Genomic DNA, 20072 nt, shown 5'->3' with positions numbered 1-20072 from the left:
CCCCTTGAACAGCACAAGGCGACTGTTTGACTCTGGCAAGACTCTTACAGCATGCTTTAATGCAAGTTCCTGCTTAAAAAAAACAATTTTCTTTAGAACAGCACAGGAGCTTCTTTGAGGTTACCTCATTTTCTACCAGAAGTTTGCTTTCTTATGAGTATTTCTCAGCAAGTCATCTGTTTTGACTGGAATGCCAGTGCTCTCTGTACAGCTGCTGAGAGGAGAAAACAGACAGCTTTGAGCGTTTGTCTTTTGTGGTAGCCTAAGCTGAAAGTGGGTGTAGTACAAGAACTTTGCAAGTGTCCGAGGTCTGCTTTTATACACCCGAGGCAGTCCCAGTGCAGGCCAAGGTGGCTGGGGACAGTTGTACCACCACAGTTGGCAGTTGTAAAGATCAAAAACCCTTGAGCTGCTCCTAGCAAAAGGTTTTTAACTTTGGCTAATTTCTGTAACTGTAAAATTCTTTAGTAACAGCTTTCTCTAACAAACAGAAGTCTAGTGTAGGGCTTGCTCAGGAAGTTGTATGCTGTATTGCTAAATAGTCACAGGTGATATTTTAACTGCTGCCTTATTTATGTCCTCTGTTATGCAGTTAGATTGTTCCTTTATGAGCCCCTGGGTCTTCATTTATTTACAGCACAGTATAGGAAAAGACTGTGGATGAACTCAAAAGCAGGCATTGTGCAGCTTCTGGCTGCCTGGAACTGTCTCACCAGCCCTGACGTATGACTAAGTCTTAAGATAAGTAAGTGTGCTGCCTGAGCGTGCTGCCTCAGCACAAGGGCTGAGATCAGTTCTGTGAGGAAACAACCTCACAAAGCTTTGGGAAAAATGGTACTGATGTTTCATGCTGGACTTGTGTATTCCTGGAAGGGGCGGAACAGCACTACCCCAGGTAGCCTGCACCTCAGATGGTGGCCAAGGTCATGAACAGACCAAGGTAACTTGAGCAAGTCATTTGCAAATGAACAAGTTTTTTCTTTTAACATCTTGTATCAAACCCAGGAAAAAAAATCAAACAAATAAAACCAATCTTTTTAGTACAGAAGTGGTTCATTTGTGCTTTATTAGACACCTTCCAGGCCCCACAGGACTATGATGTGAGGCTTAACTTCTAATTTGCTTTAAGGGACTCAAACCACAACCCTCAGTCAACTTCTCATTTGCAGAACTAGGCCGATAGGCAACAAGAGGTTTTAGTGTCTGATAATTACCAATATGTGTTATAAATTCAGAGCAAAAGTATCTATCTAAAGTTTGTTTTGCTGTGAAGAACTGTCTCACTGCAGTAGCAAAGATTAATGCTTCTCATGAGTGTTAGGAGGCAGGAATAAGGAGGTCGTTCCTGGGGACTTGTTTTTTGCACAGGTTCCTGCTGAGGAGAGTAAAGTACCATTTCTTTTTTATTAGACTGCTGTTTTTATCTGGAGGGGAGAAGCTGTCACAGAAACCTGCATGTACCTAGAATGATTCAGAAAAGCATACTGGGGTGGATATAATATACACTGAGCGCTAACACTGACTTAACAAATAAGGCAACAAAACAAAAGCCACTATGAAAGTAGTTCCTGGTGCAATTATTCACTCACTGAAACAGTCCAGGTTGTACTATGTCCCACCATAAAGTGCCACTAGTTCTCAAAAATTTATTTCAGTTTGGGGTGGGAAATGTGATGATGTTAATATAACCATCTGTCTGTCTGCTGGCAATTTAGTGTTCCTTTTCATGTTCCACCTTTTAAGTCTCTTTGGCAAAGCATAGCTGCTGGTGTAGCACAGCAGAAGCCCTTCGAACAACAGCTCAGGGTCCATGCTATTCCCAGGAAGCAACGTCTCACTCAGGATTCATCAGTGGCTGCATTTTGTCCAGAGCTCATCGTGTCCTGCCAGCAGCAACACGCACCACCCCTGGGCAGGAGCTTCCGTGAGCACTCGGTACAGGCACTCGCACCAGGCTGCGCTTAAGTTATGTCACTGTCACTGGAGATGCTGCGTGAGTGAGCCTCACCAGCTACACGGCTGCCACGGGCCTGGCTTCCTTCGCCACAAAACACAACAGATAAGTTGTCGGGATCATCCTCAGCGTAACTGTGCAGCACCTCTAGAACAGGCGTGTTCGGGTCCTTCAAATACTGGGAAAAGCCAGAAACAACAGTTTAGGTATATAGCCACTGAAAAGGCGCATTACAAGTTACAGACAGAACAGGTACCACCAAGTTGCTTCAGACCAGAACTCACGGTGAGAGCTGCTCAATGTTCCATTCTGGATTTCCTTGAAGCTACACTGAACAAGGAGAAGGTTTAAAAATACCTTATTTCTGTGGGAGAAAGAAAATCAATCATGCAGATGTCCACTGAAGTGAGTTAAAGCCACCTGCATTTCCTATTTTTCTTTTTTAGTAATTTTTGGCTAATCTTATTTTCCTGTCAACTTAAGCAAAGTCCTACGAGTTAAGACCAAGCCACAGAAGAAAACACTTTATTTACACTGCTGGGGGAGACACATCCTCCAACTGCAGGAATCTAGCAACTGACAGCTTGTCTATAAAGCACTAATGTAGCAAAGGAGAGCCAAGATTCTGCTTTGTTCAGTGCCAGGCAAGTCAGATCTACATACTAGAACCAGCAATCTCTAGTGACTTGCTTCTCTTGTAGCTACTTCCTGCTTTGACTTGCCTTCTGCTCCCCATTCCTCCAAAATTAAGTCATCAGCTTTACAATGAACGCATAATCAAAGGAGCATTAGAAAAGAATGTAGGCCAGAGGAAATGCTTTCTGTCTCTCCTGCCACCTCCACATATTCTCCACATATTCTCACTAAGCTCATGTGTTTCACAGGGAACTGGTGCCATCTTCAGGTACTGAACCAAAAAAACCTACCTGCCATTGAGCATTTTTTTCCTGATTTAAAAATGAAATAAAACAAATGTCTGGAACACAGACACCTTCACACTGTTAAAAGACAGACGTAGCTTCTAGTTTCACTCAAAAGCTTGTTCTGTACTGTAGGAGGTGTCATAACCTAGCGGAGATGGGACAGCAGCTCAAGTCACATCAGTTGTGGGACAGAATTAACCTTAGTTTTAATTAAGGCACCACCTTCTCTGTAATCACAGCTAATGGCTAAGGAGCAATGGGCTTCTTTTTTGAGGTGTATTAAACCCAAATGTTTCATATGGGAACCTCAAATACATCCACTTCAACAAATTCAAGACATAAATGAACCTCAAGTTGGTTTTGCTCTGTGAAGGCATTTCTGCAGTTAAACTGCTTCCTAGAGCTCAGATCCTTCTGTAAAAGAAGGAAGCATGTGATTTTTCTGAACATCTCAAGGAGTACATATGAAACTGCCTTAAAATAAGCAAACTCCTGTGTTTGAAGAGGAGAAGCCCCAGGCTGGTTGATCCTTTTTAGAAATAACCATTATAAAAAATTCTGTTTATTTTCCAGATTACTACAATTACTCCAGAACACAGGATGACAGATTCTGTTCTGGCGAGTCCTCTGCATGAAATACTTCACTGTTTAAATACACTGTACATGGATTTTTTCTTTTTCCTCCTATGTGAGCTATGCTTTGCTTGATACGTGCTATAGGTGCCTCCCCTGAGCCCCATCAAATGGTAGCTGAGGTAGCAGAGAGAGAGAAAATTATTTACTCCGGGGTCTGCAAAAAGTCTGGGTTCGTTCACCCTCACATCTGTAATGATCTGGAAAAACAGCTCCACGATCACAGAACTACCATAGTACAAGGAACTACTCTGATAGTCAAGTGTATACAAAGAACTGATCTATACTCAGAGACCTGCAAACAAATACAAGCTTTAAAAAATATGGAATTTATGCTAAACAAGGACTTTGAAGTTGGGAACTTGGCTTAAAGACTACTTCCTGTTTAAACACTAAAAAGAGGAAGATGAACAGGACTGAAACAATGCTGGTTAGTACAGAAACGTGTGAGCTACAAGGAGAATAAAGTCCCAGGATGACTTTTTCATCTGAGTACTGCTAAACCTACAGGGGAAAAAAAAAAAGATAAAGCCCAAGAAGGTCCTCTGCAAAGCTTTCAAGGCAGTCCCTGCTCTTAAAGCCATCAGTGCTCGCTTTCCCCTAGTTGATTGTTAATCTGAGACCCAGGTCCCAAGTATGTGTTCTGCAGCACACAACAGCTTTTTGCTTCCAGAGAGCAACTGTTTCAGGCTTGATGACTTAGATAAGCAACGAAAGGGGAGGACAAGGGGTAGTTAAGGAACAGAGAATCTTACTTTGGTTTTGTAAAAGGATTAGAGCAGCATTTGTATCTTAGTGCACAGAAAAAGAAATAATTCAGTTGAGTAGAAGAGGAATAAAATGGGGGATCATAAATGAGAAAAGTAAGAGTTTGCACTAAGTAAGTCAGCTGTTTACATCTGTTTCCGTTACACAACATACAGCTTCGTTCATATTCACTCCAAGATCATCGCTGTCTTTTACAGGGGAGAGAAATATAAAACATCTCCACGTACCTCTTCAAAGTGTGACGGGATTTGTAAGGGTGGCTGAGACCAGTATTTAATTTTTTTGTGGTATCTCCACAGAAATAACAAACCAACTGCTACCAGATTTACGAAAAGTAACACCAAAACAAATATTAGTACAATATATCCAACTCTGCTTGCCTCTGAAAAAGAGAAAAAACAAAACAAATATACATATGGCAGGTTCATATTTATACATATATTTATACAAATGTAAAATAATATACAGCAAGCTGAAATTTACTAGGTAATCAAAGTATAAAGTATATGCGTGTGTTCAGAAGTAGCTTGTTTAGTGATTCCATGTGGCAGTCACTAGCCCTCATGAGCTGCCTCCCCTTAACCGCACAGCCTAAGGCAAGCTCAAGCTGCTTGACACACCAGCAGGGTGAGGGCAGAGCTGGAGGAATCACTGCTGGCGGCCAGAGGGCAGGCAGGGAGCGCAGTCTGTCCTTCCGCCCTCAAGCTGCCAGCAAGGGCTGTTCTTGCCAGCGGCTTCTCTTTCAGAACATGCACCTCCTTTCAGCCAAGGGGGCATCAGACACTCCAACATCACAGCTCTGGCACTCACGAGCAAGTGCTTGATCAACACTACCCGGGAGGTCAGCTCCTGTGGGGCTTCAGAAACTGCATAAGCAGGTTTCATCTACACATCCTCTAGTGCCTTCAAAAGCATGCTACAGATGGGCTGTGTCTGGCACTGGTGGTCACACAGAGGGAGTCAAGAGAGGAACAAACTCCATTACCTTGCACGTGCCCTCCTGCTCTCACTTATCTCCTACAGAAACGTGGCACTCAACACGTTAGAGAAGGAAGCAGGTCAAAGAGAAGAGGGACGTTCCTGTCCTGCAGCAGGCAGTGGCTGAGGGAGAGGATTTGCAAGAGCAACACCGTCTCCTTCATCAATGGCTTCCTCTGAAGACCAAGTATTTGTATTTTCTTTCTTTGCATATTTCTAGCAAGTAATACCCACAGCAGTATTTACAAAGGAAAAGGACAAGGAGAAGAGGACAATGAAGACCCTCAATTACTGACTGAACAGTTCCTCATTATTTTGCCATTAGTGACAACTGTGAACAACTATCAGTGATGCTCTCTTAGCACTCCTGAAAAATCACAGAATTACAGAACAGTTTGGGTTGGAAAGGACCTTAGAGATCATCTAGTTCCAACCCCCTGCCATGGGCAGGGACACCTTCCACTAGACCAGGTTGCTCAAAGCCCCATCCAGCCTGGCCTTGAACACTGCCAGGGATGGGGCAGCCACAGCTTCTCTGGGCAACCTGTGCCAGTGCCTCACCACCCTCACAGGGAAGAATTTCTTCCTAGTGTCTAATCTAAATCTACCCTGGGTATGTACCCGGCTATGTAACACGAGATAAGACTAACAGTTATGTGAGCTAAGACTCATGTTCTACACTCATCCCAATACATAGAAAAATGTAACAAAATTCGATTCATACCACTGATTGTAGTTCTGTAACACTCTGGGACACTTTGCAGTCCAAGTAACTGGTAATCTGGATGTGCCAACAATTCTACTTGAATTCTAAAACAATAGAGGGTCAGTTCCTTCAGATTTCTGATTTTGAATAGTGTATTGCTCATCTTTTTCTCCTGTTAAAAAGACAAAATAAGTGTTACTGTAAAAACTAGACCTGCTTAAACACAAATCCTCTCCCCAGATTCAATTTGCTCATTCAAAAAGCAAAGATTTTATTTTTCATAATTCAGCTTTCCCAAACAAGAGAAGCAGTGAAATATATTTCAACTTTCCTACTTGAATGCATTTGAAAATTCTTTTTTTTTTTTAAATGAAATCAAGCTCGACCACGTGAAACCGTCTGGAAGAGCACGAACAGCAGAGGCACGAGAACGGAAGCAAGGTCGCATTGTAACCACCATGTGCTGCTGGATGTTTTGACGCAGCTTCTGTAACAGCTCAGGCAGCAAGCGCAACATAGGAGGGGGAAGGAAAAACAAGCCATGAGAAGTGCCTCTCCACCAGCAGAGCAGACCGACAGGCGTGCAGTCAGTGAAGAGCTCCCGTCACCTCAGCTCCTTCTGCTGAAGGGGAAAACAGCTGACGGGCAGTGCAAAACCTCCAGTCTCTACATGGCCAGCATAGTCTTTTGGTTATTTTTAACCTGTGAGGGGCTGGGAGAAGGGCCTCGGGGAGGCCTACCGAAGCATACGAGAGTAACCGCTTGTCTGAATCTCAACCATGAATGTATTTTAGTCGTGTCAGAAAAATACACATTGGTGCAAGAGAGGAAGGAAGTGAGGCATTTCAGATTTAGCAGTCTTTGAAACAGAGGGTTTTTTTAAAGAAATTCTTTTTTTCTGCTTCTGTTTTTTAACATTTGACTTGAGAATGACATTATTTTGAATCTTCTTCCTCTATTTTTATTTTTATTTAAATGTAACTGAATTCCTCCCTTGCAATGCTGGCCTGTCAAGAACACGACTACCAGGGCCCCACAGAGCAGCGTAAGCGCACACTGAGACCAGCACCCCTAAGTCTCAATATGAACGGCTCATCCCGGCTGCCCCCAGCATGTTTCTAATAACTCTGCCTTTCTCTGCCCTAGGAGCAGGTGACATCAGGCCAAAGCAGCCTGTGACTGAAGCTGCCAGCACAAACAAGCCCAGCACAGGAAAGGAGGAAGGATATTTCAGAGTCTTCCGAATTGCCTAAGCAAACTTTGAAATCTTAAAGCCGCCTTTGACAATTTGCAGATTCTCCCCCTTGACCTGCAATGTAATGTAACCTTTGCTACATACAGAGGAAAAGAAGATGGTTTTGAAATTTTTGTAATACATGCAATGCTTCTGCCAAAACCAAATTCACTTTTCTCCAAGCCACCATATGGTGACCCTGCACCGCTAGAGGAAAAAAAAAAAGAGTTTTCTTCCTCCATTTCTGCTGGTTTTCAAGAGACACTGACTCGTACCTCTTAATCACAAAGGCATTATGAACAAAGTAAATTAGAATTCTTACTTTTTTGATAGAACTTGAAGCATTCTCCCAGTAGGACACATGATACTGCAGAGAGTATCCTGCTTCAGAGCCGAACGGGGGTGTGACACTAATGAGAAGTGAGTCAGAGCTTACAGTCACGCTGTTCACTTTAGGAGGCCCTATAGTAGCTGAAGAGAAAAGAAAGAAAGAGCAGTGAATGTCTGGCATGCAGGACAGCTCCTCGTACTGTCTCCAGCTTTACTTTGATAGTCTCAGCAAACATGCTAAATATTGACAGCTTTTTCTCAATAAGGGGAATACAACATTTTCCAATCTACTTCATGCATTTAAGATATCTACTTCATTACAAATCTAAGCAAAAAGGCTTGAAAGCATAAGTGAAACTAGACAATTAAAAAGTTTCCTGTTACCTTTACCTGGAAATTCAGTAAATATTCACTAGAATGTATCTGCATTTATCTGCAGTAATGGTGATACCATTTTGTTCCTCTTTCTTTTTTCCTTCAACTAGCCTGCCACATACTCCATATTCACCAAAACCGTGTCGATTGGGTCAACAGATTGGAAGAGCAGTAACTAGTTTCTGCTCTTTGCACTGCATCAAAGCACTCCTTGCTTTGATGTCTCCATCTGCCCTATAGGGTAAAGACGACGACTTCCTTTAGTCAAGTACTCTAAGGTCTAAATCACAAAAAATATTATATAAAGCACTGTCAGTCCTAATACCAGAAGCTTGTGTGATCACAGGTCATATATGGTCACTAGTCATCTAGCTGTTGTATCCTGGCTTTTTTCACCTGTTTAAGCTTATCAGCATTTCTAAAGCATCTCAAAAAACCCCACTCATGCACACATTAGAGTAGTTAACAGCTGCTTGAATACTAAAGAGGGGTAACTATTAAAGATCAATCCTTGCATGCAACCGTTACTTGCTGTACCTCAAAAAACCAGCAGAACCTGCTCTGTCCGCTGTTGCTTTAGAGAAAATTGTCCCCAGGATCTTTTTATATTGGTAGAGAAATTTCGGTTTCTTTCTACTTCCTGTTGCTGTACAACTGCAAACGCCTTGTTGTGTGTCCTTGGAAATTCCCAAAGCTCTCCTCTCGAGTGGGACTGAGCCAAACATTAAAGGAAGAGAACAGCCTGACTGAGCAGCCAATGGTCTTGGTGCCCAGGAACTGATCTCCAGGGCAGTCACACAGGAATAATCACATAATGTTCCCTCCCCCGCCAAGGAAGAGACACACAAACATCTTTCCCACACCAAGCCTCTGCTTTGTCTTGTATTCCCATTAGCCCAGAGCTCTCCTAACCCCTAAGGGATCCCACTCCTAAACAATCCTGCACCACAAGCTATAGATACATCAGTTGCAGACTTCAGTGCAGGATCTGGGCAATTCCTCAGCCCTGTGCTCTTTACTACTAGAGAAAATCCAAGATTTATAACAGAAGTCACCAGGGAAAGCATCATACTCTGCAGCATGGGCTACCACTGCTCCTCACAAGGTATGGGAGAACTTGAACTAAAGAGTTTATAAATCTGTTCCTCTGCTTCATTATTATTTCAGAGGTGTTTTTAAACTCAACATTTACTTTCTTCTAATCCTGTAACCAATCACAGCAAGGCAAAGAGCAGATCTTATAGAGAACAACAATATGCTTGTTCATACATTTAACAGGATCTAATGTGTGCCCTTTGAGACAAGGAGGTACAAAATGAAATATAATCCTTTGTAAATAAGAAAATTCAGTTCTAAGTAACATTAAGCTCGGTGGCTTTGTCACAATAGCAATGGAAAGTCTCTTAGGTGAATATTTCATAATAATCAGCCACAACCAGACTAGTGGTTGCTGACGTAACAACAAAACTTTCCAAACCTAAAGAGCCCAACCAAAAGAATGTAAGGATCCTCATATAAGATAAATCATTGTAGCTGACATTGTTTTAGAACCTTATGACCTTCGTACAAGATTTATTGTAAGCAAAACAGGACTGTAGATAAAGAGTGTCTGAAACTAGCAGATCAGTGCTGGAGGTGCTGTAGCTAAGTTAATTGATAAGTAGGAGGAGGAGAAATCACTCACATCAGCAGTGTGACTGAACTAATTAAGCTGCTGTAAGCATTTATCTACTGCGCATGCTTCAAAGACTACCAGAACAAGAGTTCAAGGAACAGCCAAGTGATGAAGATTGTTGGAAGAAGTAAAACGACCACCAAAGACCACCACCACGTTGTTATGTGCATGCGAAAATGGGCGTGGAATTATGTAAAACGATTCTCAGAAAACTAATGAATATGTGTGATGTTTACCGGAAAGGTAATGAATATGTGCGTTAAGCAACAATATAACCACGGTCTGTTTGATGATTAAACAAGACACCTCAGGAGGAGATATCCCCTGTGTCTCCCAGAATACCTGCTTGTCAACTTAAACTTCATTGGTGAGTTCTTAACGCATTCTACGAATCACCTTGACCCTTCTACACTGTAGTCAGGACAGTTTATATTTCTTAGAAAAGGGATCTGTTCAACAGAAACAGGTAGTTTGTACTCAGACCACCAAAAATCAAGGGAGCGTATGTGTGCATGCCACAGTGCTAAGTGGGGAAATAAGGAAATGGAAAACTCTCTAACATGATAATGTTGTAGCTCTTATAAGGCTCAACCACCCAAGGAAACTCATCTGTTTCTCTTTCGATACCTATTGAAAAAGAGCTCTGCTAACCCCACTTCAGAGGAATTAAGCATTATTAGTTTCCCAGCGACACACCGAGGCCTTGTGGCCTTTGTTCGCTGAACACCTACAGTTCTCTCACTTGGCTTTTGTACATAATAGAGTCAAAAAGTCTACAACAGACAACAGGATTTTTTTTTTCCAAAGAAATCTGCTTTGAGAGAGAGACACTGAAATCATGAACGGCACTTACTGTTTCTCTCTGCCACAAAGGGATCTGTTTCCACCCAGTCAGAAGTCACTTGCCCTAGCTCAGCCCTCACACGCAGAACAAGAGTCCAGCGCCGCTCCTTAAGCGACCAGGGGAGACTGCATTCAGTGTGCGTGATCCGGGTGCAGTTCATCTCATCCCACTTGTTGAAGGCCCCTCTGCAATGCAAAGCAAAGGACAAATAAAGCATCGGCAGAACTGTGCAACAACCTAAAATATAATCACTCCCACTAAGACAATTTTTGGGACAAAAGAATGTGTTACAAAACTACCACTTTCATGCCATCTGAATTCCCCAGCCCTTTCAGCGCCTGCATCTCCTCAGGATCTGGGGAAAATTAAAATTAGCAAGAGAGAATTTGGTATGGCTAAAATTCCACAAGGAACTATGCAATATTTCTGGGTGCACTTCAGGTCTTCAATCTTTTCTCAGTTTAGTGGACATATCACAGGCTAAGAGATTGTCAGGCTTCAGAATCTGCTTTCGGGTATACATAAAAGCATCTGTAATAGACAAATCTCTTATTTCTGTGTTTGTTCATTTTTAGGTGGGTTTTGTTTGGCTGGTTTTGTTTGTTTTAGCTAATTGTGTTACTGGATTAGAACAAAATCAGTTTCGTTGTTTTCAGAACTATTTACTTACGTTTTATAATTGACTGTGTATAGCACCAAGCCTCTGTCCACTTCAACAGGAGACCACCTCAGCAAACTACGAAAGTTATAGGAATAAATCATCACATCCTTTGGTGCTGGTAAATGGGGAGAAGACTCTAAAGTAAGAAGATAAATAAAAACAGTTATTGAAACATTCAAGCACACTGTAGCTAACTTTTGATCTCTAAATTCCTTCACCATCTATTATATTTTAACTGCTTTGCAGGCAAAACCATTCCTCCTCATTCCATTTCTAGCTGCACTCGTACCAATACATTTAAGTCCCCGCTATCCATAAAGCACTGGAATGCAACTTACTACTTTTATTTATTCCATACGAACACAGTACTGAAAGTATCAAGTCCAGCACAAAAAATTAAACCCCATTACAAAAGCTCATCTATTTAAATTGTCTGCATCTCACATTTTACTGTGTTAACAACTCAGAACACATTTTTCATCCCCATCTGCCTCCTGCTAACTTGTTTGAAAACGTGGGAATCACTTCACTGAAACTTTCCAGGAAAGGGGGTGGGAAGCCTTCTCAAGCCATTCACAAGCACCATTCCACTTGCAAGCCTCGAGTTTTGTCAGTGTTGAAACCAATTTCAGAATGTAGAAAAGAACAGAAACCTCCGTTAGAGGAATGCATTCTACAAGTAGCAATGTCCACCCAAATTTGGTCATGCTGTGAACTCCTGGGTGTGAACAAAGACTGCAGTCATGCCCGAGCAGCTTGTCAGGAGGCAAGCAACACAGATCTGGAGACCAAACGGTTGTGTCTCTAGGACAGAAGAGTCACTTCTCTCCTGACCCAAGCAGGGTGGAGGAGGAAGCTGTCTACTGGGACTGGAGGACCGCCAAAGGCCAGGCACCAAGCTGGCGGCAGAGGGGTAGGAAAAACAAGGGGAGGAAGGGGGGAATAGGGAGGGAGTAAAGGAAGGACAGACGGATGGACAGCAGCTGAGCAATAGGCAGAGAACCAAAGGCTGGAGACATGGGGGCGGGTGAAGTAAAGAAAGCCAGAGGAGAGGTGGGGGAGCAGCTGGAGGGAGATGTTAGCTAGCAAACAGGGCAAAACAGCAGGCTGGAGAACTACAAAACACTGACAGACATGGAGACCAACGGTCAGGAACTGGGACAGCCAAAAGCAAGAGCCTATGATTTCCACCAGCAGGCTGAGGTGAGGAAAGCAGAAAAATGCAATCATCAAATGCCTTCAAAACCAAAACAGCCGCACACTTCCAACCACAGCCCTGCAGTTACTCAGGCAGGAAGGGCCCCTGGGAGCTCTCTAGTCCAAGCCCCTGCTGCAAGCAGGACCAGCTCTGGCATTAGAACTGGCTTCTCAGGGCTTTCTCCAGGCAAGTCCCGAACCTCCCAGGACAGAGCCTGCATGGGCTTGCTGGGCAATGGCTTCACTGCCTGCCTGTCCTAAGAGAGAGAAAGGTTTTCCTTCTGTATTTGACTCATATTTGTCTATGTAGTGATCCCCTTACACCATTAAACACACGGGGTCAATGGGTCTTAAGCTCAAAGACAACCACGACATGATACCCCACATAACAAGATTTTAGTTTTTGTTCTTAAGACAATAATCTCCTAAAATATGGCTGGGGTTATAACGTTAAAAAGTTTTTTCTTTTTGATTTCTACACCTGGTTTTGTTACATAGCACTAGACAGCACACTGATGCTGATGGTGCCATCTTTGGGAAGAGACATCATGCCAGGCTCTTAACATCCCCCACGTACAGGAAAGGGATGACATGAATCTTCATAAAGTTTCATTAAACCCTAAGCCCATTTACAAAATAACCAGGTTAAACTCTCAAAGTTTTAATTAGGCACGTTACTAATTCCTTAGCCTCTTAGCCACTACTTTTAATTAGGGCTCTGAAGTAAACACACATTGCCTTAGGCTACAGATGGATCGTCAAGCTTTGCAACCCTGTTTGAGACTCCTTATAAACACTACCTAACTATTAATCTCCTGCATATCTTCTTCATTGAAGAAAAGTTTTCACTTTCCAGACACACTGATTCTGTCTTGCACTCTTACCGCTGGTCTGGCATGTGGCAAGGTATCTCACACCATCAGTAATCTGTGCACTCAGACATCCAATAGAAACTGATTTTACAAACATCAAGAAAGCTGTCAGAACGAAACACAAGCAATGGCTTTGGGTTTCTCCTCTCAGAAAAGAAAAAAAATAAGAAAAAGCAATGAAGGATGAGGGCAGCTGGTCCATGCTCTCCTCAGTCAGGACTTCACACTGATTATTCTGCTTCATATTAGCATTCAGAAACAGAGCATTTCCCCTACCAGCTTCAAAAAACACTGACAAAGTTATCAAATCTATGGCTCTGCATTGCCACAAGGCGCTTACTACTGTACTGAGGAGCTGGGTTTGTAGCACACCAAGGGAACACATCCATATTTTGGTTAGATATCTCAGGTTGACAAGGGAAGTTACTGAAATTGCTGGAATCACACACTGTACTCTGTAATGATCCTCAGTTTGTGTGAGCCAAAGCAACAAAATGCACAGTTCAGAAAAAAAGCACCTATATATGCAAGTATCCTAGAAAAACCCGAGCCACGTCAGCCAGGGGAAGGCAGAACCGCCCCATCCTTCCTTTCCCTCCAGAAGGTGGTCTCGCTGAACCAGTTCTTTTAAAGCATCTGCCAAACAACACTCAGATTGTTTTTTTCCTGATGCGGAGACTTCCTGGCTCTTCAAACCACAAGTCAAAGCTTTTGCACAGTAGTGTGAAGCCACAAGTTACAGTAAGTGAAAGCAGCTCAGCTTGGCCTAGCCATCAGCTTCACAGCATCCGTTCCCGCTCCTGAATGATTTCTGATCCCTTCCCCTGCGTCAGCCTGAGAACATATCATTTTGCTGTCAAAAAAGAAGTCGATGGGGGGTAAATGGGGTGAGGGGCTGTGTGTGTTAATGGACTTTTGTCATTCTAGGGTACTAAACTGTCTTATTGTCAGACAAGCACCAAAGCCTGCATAATGTCAACAGCAGAAGTGTGTGGCCAGGCAGGGACAGGCAACAACAGCTGGTTATTCCTTTGGCTCAGATTTTAAAGAGTAGCATCACCATTTACAACAGAAGAAACATGGTGCACTGTGCCTACAAAAGAGAGCACAGAGGGGGAGGAGGTCCTACACACAAGCCAAACACCAGAACAGCTCCCTAGGAAATCCTGCTGCTGCAGTTGGGATGGGACTGGGCCACACTGACTGCAGCAGGTCCCCCCGGCTTGCCCCAACCCACCCATGGGCATTTGGACTCCTGCGTCCATCCACAGACTACAAGCCTGGAAAGTCAGCTACCCCCAAACAGCCAGAGAGCTGCACAGAACTCAGCAGTCACAGGCTGGTCAGCCAGACCTTGATGAACAGAACAAAAGGTGACAGTGGACACACTGAACTCATGGAGGCACTTGCATGACAGAATAAGGATCGCAGTGTACACATACCTAATTCAAGACATGTCACAGCAGCTATTCCACACTTGCTGGGATACATAGCGAAGCCAGGATTACATACTCATCTGCTACAGCTCAGACCCAACCTGAAGAGCTTAGCTTTCAAGGCCCCCATTATGGCAAGCATATATCCCATTATGGATATATGTCTATATCCATTCCTACCCAAACTGTCAATTCATAAAATCGAATGGAGGTGGCTCTAGGTTTTTTAGTGTTGTTTAATATTGTCATTGATCTGGATGAGGGGATCAAGTGCACCCTCAGTAATTTTGCAGACACCACCAAGTTGGGTGTGAGTGCTGATCTGCTGGAGGGTAGGAAGGCTCTGCAGAGTGATCTGGACAGGCCGGGTTGATGGGCTGTGGCCAGTGGTGTGAGGTTCAACAGGGCAAAGTGCCAGGTCCTGCACTTAGGCCACAACAATCCCACGAAAGGCTACAGGCTTGGGGAAGAGTGGCTGGAAAACTGCTCGGTGGAAAAGGACCTGGGGGTGCTGATTGACGGAGCTGCACATGAGCTGGCTTGTGCCCAGGCAGCCAAGGCAGCCAATGGCATCCTGGCCTGTATCAGCAACAGTGTGGCCAGCAGGGCCAGGGCAGTGATTGTCCCTCTTCAGCACTGGTGAGGCTACACCTCTAATACTGTGTTCAGTTCTTGGCCCCTCGCTACAAGAGAGACATTGAGGTGCTGGAGCATGTCGAGAAGAACAACAAAGCTGGTGAAGGGTCTGGAGCACAAGTGTGATGAGGAGCAGCTGAGGGACCTGGGAGTGTTTAGTCTGGAGAAGAGAAGGCTCAGGGGGGCCTTATCACTCTCTACAACTACCTGAAAGGAGGTTGTAGCGAGGGGGGGTTGGTCTCTTCTCCCAAGTAACCAGTGATAGGACAAGACAGCCTTGAGCTGCACCAGGGGAGGTTTAGATTGGATGTTAGGAAAAATTTCTTCACAGAGAGGGTGCTCAGGCATTGGAACAGGCTGCCCAGGGAAGTGGTGGAATCACCGTCCCTGGAAGTGTTCAAAAAAATGTGTAGATGTGGCCCTCAGTGACATGGGTTACTGGTGGACTTGGCAGTGCTGGGGTAATGGTTGGACTTGATGATCTTAAAGGTCTAGTTGGTCGGAAAAGTTGGTTCTGTGATTCTATGATTCTAGTGCAGTTGATGAACGGGTGACACATCACAAACTGCAGCCACATACACGACTTACACCGCACCAATCCCCCTCACGGCTGAACCCGGGCAGGTTTTAGCCACTCTCCCACAGACCCTCCTGCCCCGTGCCCGGCAGCAGAGCCAGAGGCAGCCCACACCACGGCACATTTTGTAGGAGCAGCGACCCCGGGCTGGGCAGGAGACACCTGGACTTGTCCTCCTTCAGAGGGCCAGGCACAGGTGGCGTGAGGGAAGGATGAAACCCGTGACAGCCCCGCTCTCCCCGCTGCTGCCCCCCCGCTGCGGCTCTCGCACCCATGGGACGGGCCCCGCTGCCCCCCCCCAGCCGCCTCCATGGCCGCCCCAGCCGGGGCCGTCGCGCCACAGGCTTCCGCTGAGGCCCGGGCCGGAAGCCTGCAGGGGAATAGAAGCACCGAGGGGCGCAGCCCGGACGGCAGCCCCCAGCCCCGTCCGCAGCGAGCCCCGCGCCGCGCTGCACCCACCTGCACCTGAGGCCCGCACCGAGCCGAGGAGAAGGAGGAGAAGGGAGAGGAGCGGCGCCCGACACGGCATGGCCCGGCTGGCAGCGCCCCGCCGCCCGGCCCCGCTCGCTCCCAGTGGCTGCTCGCCCGCCTCTGAGGAGCGGGGCCGGCGGCGGGCAGACCTGGCAGGGGCCGCCTCACCCCCGGCTGCGGCTGATAGCGGGGAGCCGGGCGGCCGCTCCCCTCCGTCCCGGCTCTGCTCCGCCTCCGCCTGAAGAAGGGTGAAACCTGCAACACCCTCCGGGAAGACAGAGCCCGCCCTCGGCCCCGCCTCCAGCGCAGCGGGGTCCGGGAACCAACAGCCCCAGCAGGCGGCGGGGTGCCCCTGGCGGCGCCGTCACCTCAGCGGTGGCCTCACCGCCGCCGGCTGCCCGCAGTCAGCCCCGCAGAAGGCTGCGGGTGCGTTTATGGCGTGCGGTTGATGTGAGAAAATCTTGCCATGAAGCGGTTAAAGTTCCCCAGCTTTCTCTGGTGCACCCAGCGTAGGCTGCGCCGAACCGTGGTTAACCCTAACCTCATACCTTTAACCGATGCTAATTATTACACGGTATTGCAATGAAAAACATCTGGAGGTGGTGCCGGGGGAGGCAGCATTCCTCCCAAATGATTACTATTTTAATAGAACTATTGTTTTAGACTAATTCACTAGGCAGAGACCTGTTTTGAAGAGCTTTCGGCACTACTTTACTTAAAAGCATGATGAAGCAGAGGTGTGTTTGGTGTGTCTCCTGAACAGTCAAAATGCTCTCTCTTGAACACTTCAGAGAGAAAACATGTTTTATTAGCAGCTTTCCAATGCCTAAAGGCAGCCTACAGGAAATCTGGAGAGGGGCTTTTTACAAGAGCATGTGGGGATACCACAAGGAGAAATGGTTATAAGCTGAAAAAGGGGAGACTTAGATTAGATATTAGGAAGAAGTTCTTTACTGTGAGGGTGGTGAGCACTGGCACAGGTTGCCCAGAGAAGCTGTGGCTGCCCCATCCCTGGCAGTGTTCAAGGCCAGGCTGGATGGGACTTGGAGCAGCCTGGTCTAGTGGAAGGTGTCCCTGCCCATGGCAGGGGGGTTGGAACTGGATGTGCTTTAAGGTACCTTCCAACCCAAACCATTGTGTGATGATACGATTCTAGGATTAGTACAAGATTGGGCAGTCAGCAGAACTACGACCGGCAGAACTGCCAACAGGGAAACCATGCAGAGTTAGAGTACTTAAAACATCTTTAATTAATATTAATATAGGTGATGTTTGGCCATGTGAAGGCTCCCTGAGCAAAGTTTACACCTCTGCCATCAGATTTCCAACAAAAGGAAAGCAGGCAAGTACAGCAAGAGTATCTTGTGCTCAGAGCACTAGGTAAGGTCTGGGCAGCTTTGATTTCCAAGCTTGTATGAATCACTTGATTTCACTGTAGTTCAACTCCTCCTCAATCAAAAGAGAGATTCCTCCCTTTCTCTTAGCCCTGTATGGCCTGCTTTTATCAACTGCAAGCTTTCAGGGCAAAGATCCTCCTTTTGCAAGGAGGTGCACTACTAAAACAGGCCAGAATCTCAGTCAAAGCCTTTTAAAACTGACACAAATTATAAGAACTAGAAAGTAATACAAACAAATGAGGGGGAAGAAAAAAGTGAATGCTGAAAAACTTACTGATTGGTTGGTTGATTCTCAAAATAAGATGGGCTGGAAAGGGATGTTAGAGATTAAAGTCATTGAGTTATTTTTCTCTGCACTTAACACGTTTGACCTCTTTCTGAACCCTTCTGGGAAGAGTGACTCAACTCTTTCAGTCAAGCAGCACTGTTCTACCGAAACCCTCTGCTCCACAAGCTTCACTTTGGGATTTCCCCAGTGCCAGGCCTGTGCTGCGACAAAGATTCTTTAATAATAATGTCTGAAACGAGTGGAGGAATTTTGGTCATGCACTGTTAGCATGACTGTGGAGCATTTCTGTTGACAGCAAAGCAGGTAGCTGGGAAAGCCATTGGCAATTTCTAACTGTGAAACTTAAATAGCAAAACAGCAGGTCCAGAAGGCATCTCTACTTCATACATTAACAAAATTTTTGTTTCACTGAGGAAACTTATTAAAGAGCAACTCAAACCATGAATTCTGAGGCAGGGTTTCCTTCTACCCTTGCACTGAAAGACACATATTTACTACAATTGTTAGAGAAATCCCATAATGGATCATGGGGGTTTTTTTCCCGTTGTCAAACCAGACGGGAAAATTTTGCAATCTTTTGATTTATTCCAGCTGATCTCTCTCTCTCACCTTGAGCTTTCTATTAAGTCAAAGAAATTACTCTGTTAACAGTCTAGCAGGCTGCTAGGAGGGAAGTCAAAATGGTTGTACCTTCAGGAGAAAAGGTTAATGAAATACATGATTTTCACCATCAGTGGATGAGGACTTCTTAAAACTGGTAGCTTAAGGAGAGCTGAAGAGAGAGAGGAGAGAACTGAGAGTAAATAGTGATTTGATGGAGATGAGAGAACTGGAGTCAGTGCAAAGTCTGATGCTATTAATCAGCTCCAAAAGAAAAAAATAATCATTACCCCAGGAAATCTGTAGAACCTACAGGAGTTCAGAGATAATTCTGTATATTGCTTTCTTTTCTTTGAGCTTAGGGAGCAAGAAGCAAAGCTAATGTCAAATCAGAAAGAAAGGAATAAATTAGGTTTTCTTGATGGTCTCTTTTCCTCACTAAAAATTATCAGTATGAGAATGTGAAAAGTAGCAAGTGAAGGTAGAAGGAAATACATTTCAGAGAAGAAATGGTTCCATCTACCACTGCAAGTTCCAGGCTCTTAAAATCACTGAGAAGTCTTACATGTAGAAAGAAAGAAAATTCATTATGGCACATAACTGCAATAGATTGACATAGTAAGTAGGTTTGGGTGTATTTCACTGATGCAAACGATTTAGTACTTTAAAGTCTGGCCTTGCCAGTTATTGTATGTGGATGCTTGGGTTCACCCTTGTAAAACTGAAACCAACTCACCCATAAGAATACGGATAATCAATACCAAGGCAATCATTTTCCTGCAGCCCAATTTCTGGCACATAAGCTCAAACAAAAATTGAATCCACAAAATATAAGGAGTTTCTCCAAATATAACACATAGAAAGAGGCGAAATGCATCCATTGTAAGACTCGTGAATGCCTCATGTATCAGGTAGTGATCAGCAGGTGAACAACATTGGACCACAGTGGTTTAATAGGGAAATCAACCACCTTCCTTGTGCTCTTCCATTATCCCTCTTCCAGGCATCTCATGTAAAGAACCATGGCTAACTCAGTTAAGAAACCAAAAAAAAAAGGAAGAAGATAAAAAAGAAGAATCCCCCCTCCCACCCAATTTGTAAGTGACCAAAAATTGTCCAGTCACTGGAATTCATCTGTGGTATTTACTCTGCTGATGAGTAGTATGAACTTACAGACACTCGCAAGCTCTTCAAACTCTTTCTTACTACTTTACTTCCAACTCATGGTGTTTGCTGCTATGATTTTTAACCTTCTTCCTGGAAGAGAAATGTAATTGAGTTGTTTGATACTGGCCTAACATGAAGGCCATACCGGTCTGTTCAGGCACAAAGCCTCCCCCTGCAAAATGTGCTGTGATAGCTCTACTAACTTGTGGGAGAAAGCTAGAATGATTTGGACCCTCATCTGCAAACTGAGTCCTTTTGGAGATAGATGGAAGGGTATTTAGGGATATAAAGCAATTCAGCAAGACATCTTGGTTCTCTTAAAAGTTCTACTCCCTCTGAGACTTTCAGT

The 20072-nt window shown here is 44.7% G+C and overlaps 1 protein-coding gene across 1 annotated transcript; it reads right to left on the bottom strand.

Moving 5' to 3' along the window:
* Nucleotides 1-1041: 1041 nt before the first annotated feature.
* IFNGR2 (interferon gamma receptor 2) lies at nucleotides 1042-16578 on the bottom strand. Its single transcript, XM_030471693.1, has 7 exons — nucleotides 16259-16578; nucleotides 11091-11217; nucleotides 10430-10605; nucleotides 7519-7667; nucleotides 5981-6134; nucleotides 4506-4660; nucleotides 1042-2132 (listed from the first exon to the last, which is right to left on the bottom strand). Exons 1-7 carry the CDS (start codon nucleotides 16326-16328, stop codon nucleotides 1962-1964), a joined length of 1002 nt encoding a protein of 333 aa, XP_030327553.1. The 5' UTR covers nucleotides 16329-16578; the 3' UTR covers nucleotides 1042-1961.
* Nucleotides 16579-20072: the final 3494 nt, after the last annotated feature.

This window comes from Strigops habroptila, chromosome 2, assembly GCF_004027225.2.
Source record: "Strigops habroptila isolate Jane chromosome 2, bStrHab1.2.pri, whole genome shotgun sequence".
In the NCBI taxonomy this organism is placed as follows: domain Eukaryota; kingdom Metazoa; phylum Chordata; class Aves; order Psittaciformes; family Psittacidae; genus Strigops; species Strigops habroptila.
The sequence above is the reverse complement of the archived record's forward strand: the minus strand, read 5'-3'. Positions and strand labels throughout refer to the sequence as shown.

What these genes read in the sequence shown, in the direction of transcription:
- IFNGR2 (XM_030471693.1), bottom strand. Translation starts at nt 16,328, where the DNA reads ATGCCGTGTCGGGCGCCGCTCCTCTCCCTTCTCCTCCTTCTCCTCGGC. An exon ending in GGTGCGGGCCTCAGGTGCAG is followed by an intron (nt 11,218 to 16,258) that starts GTGGGTGCAGCG and finishes TTCTTACTTTAG; the next exon opens with AGTCTTCTCCCCATTTACCA. An exon ending in TACACAGTCAATTATAAAAC is followed by an intron (nt 10,606 to 11,090) that starts GTAAGTAAATAG and finishes TTTGCATTGCAG; the next exon opens with AGGGGCCTTCAACAAGTGGG.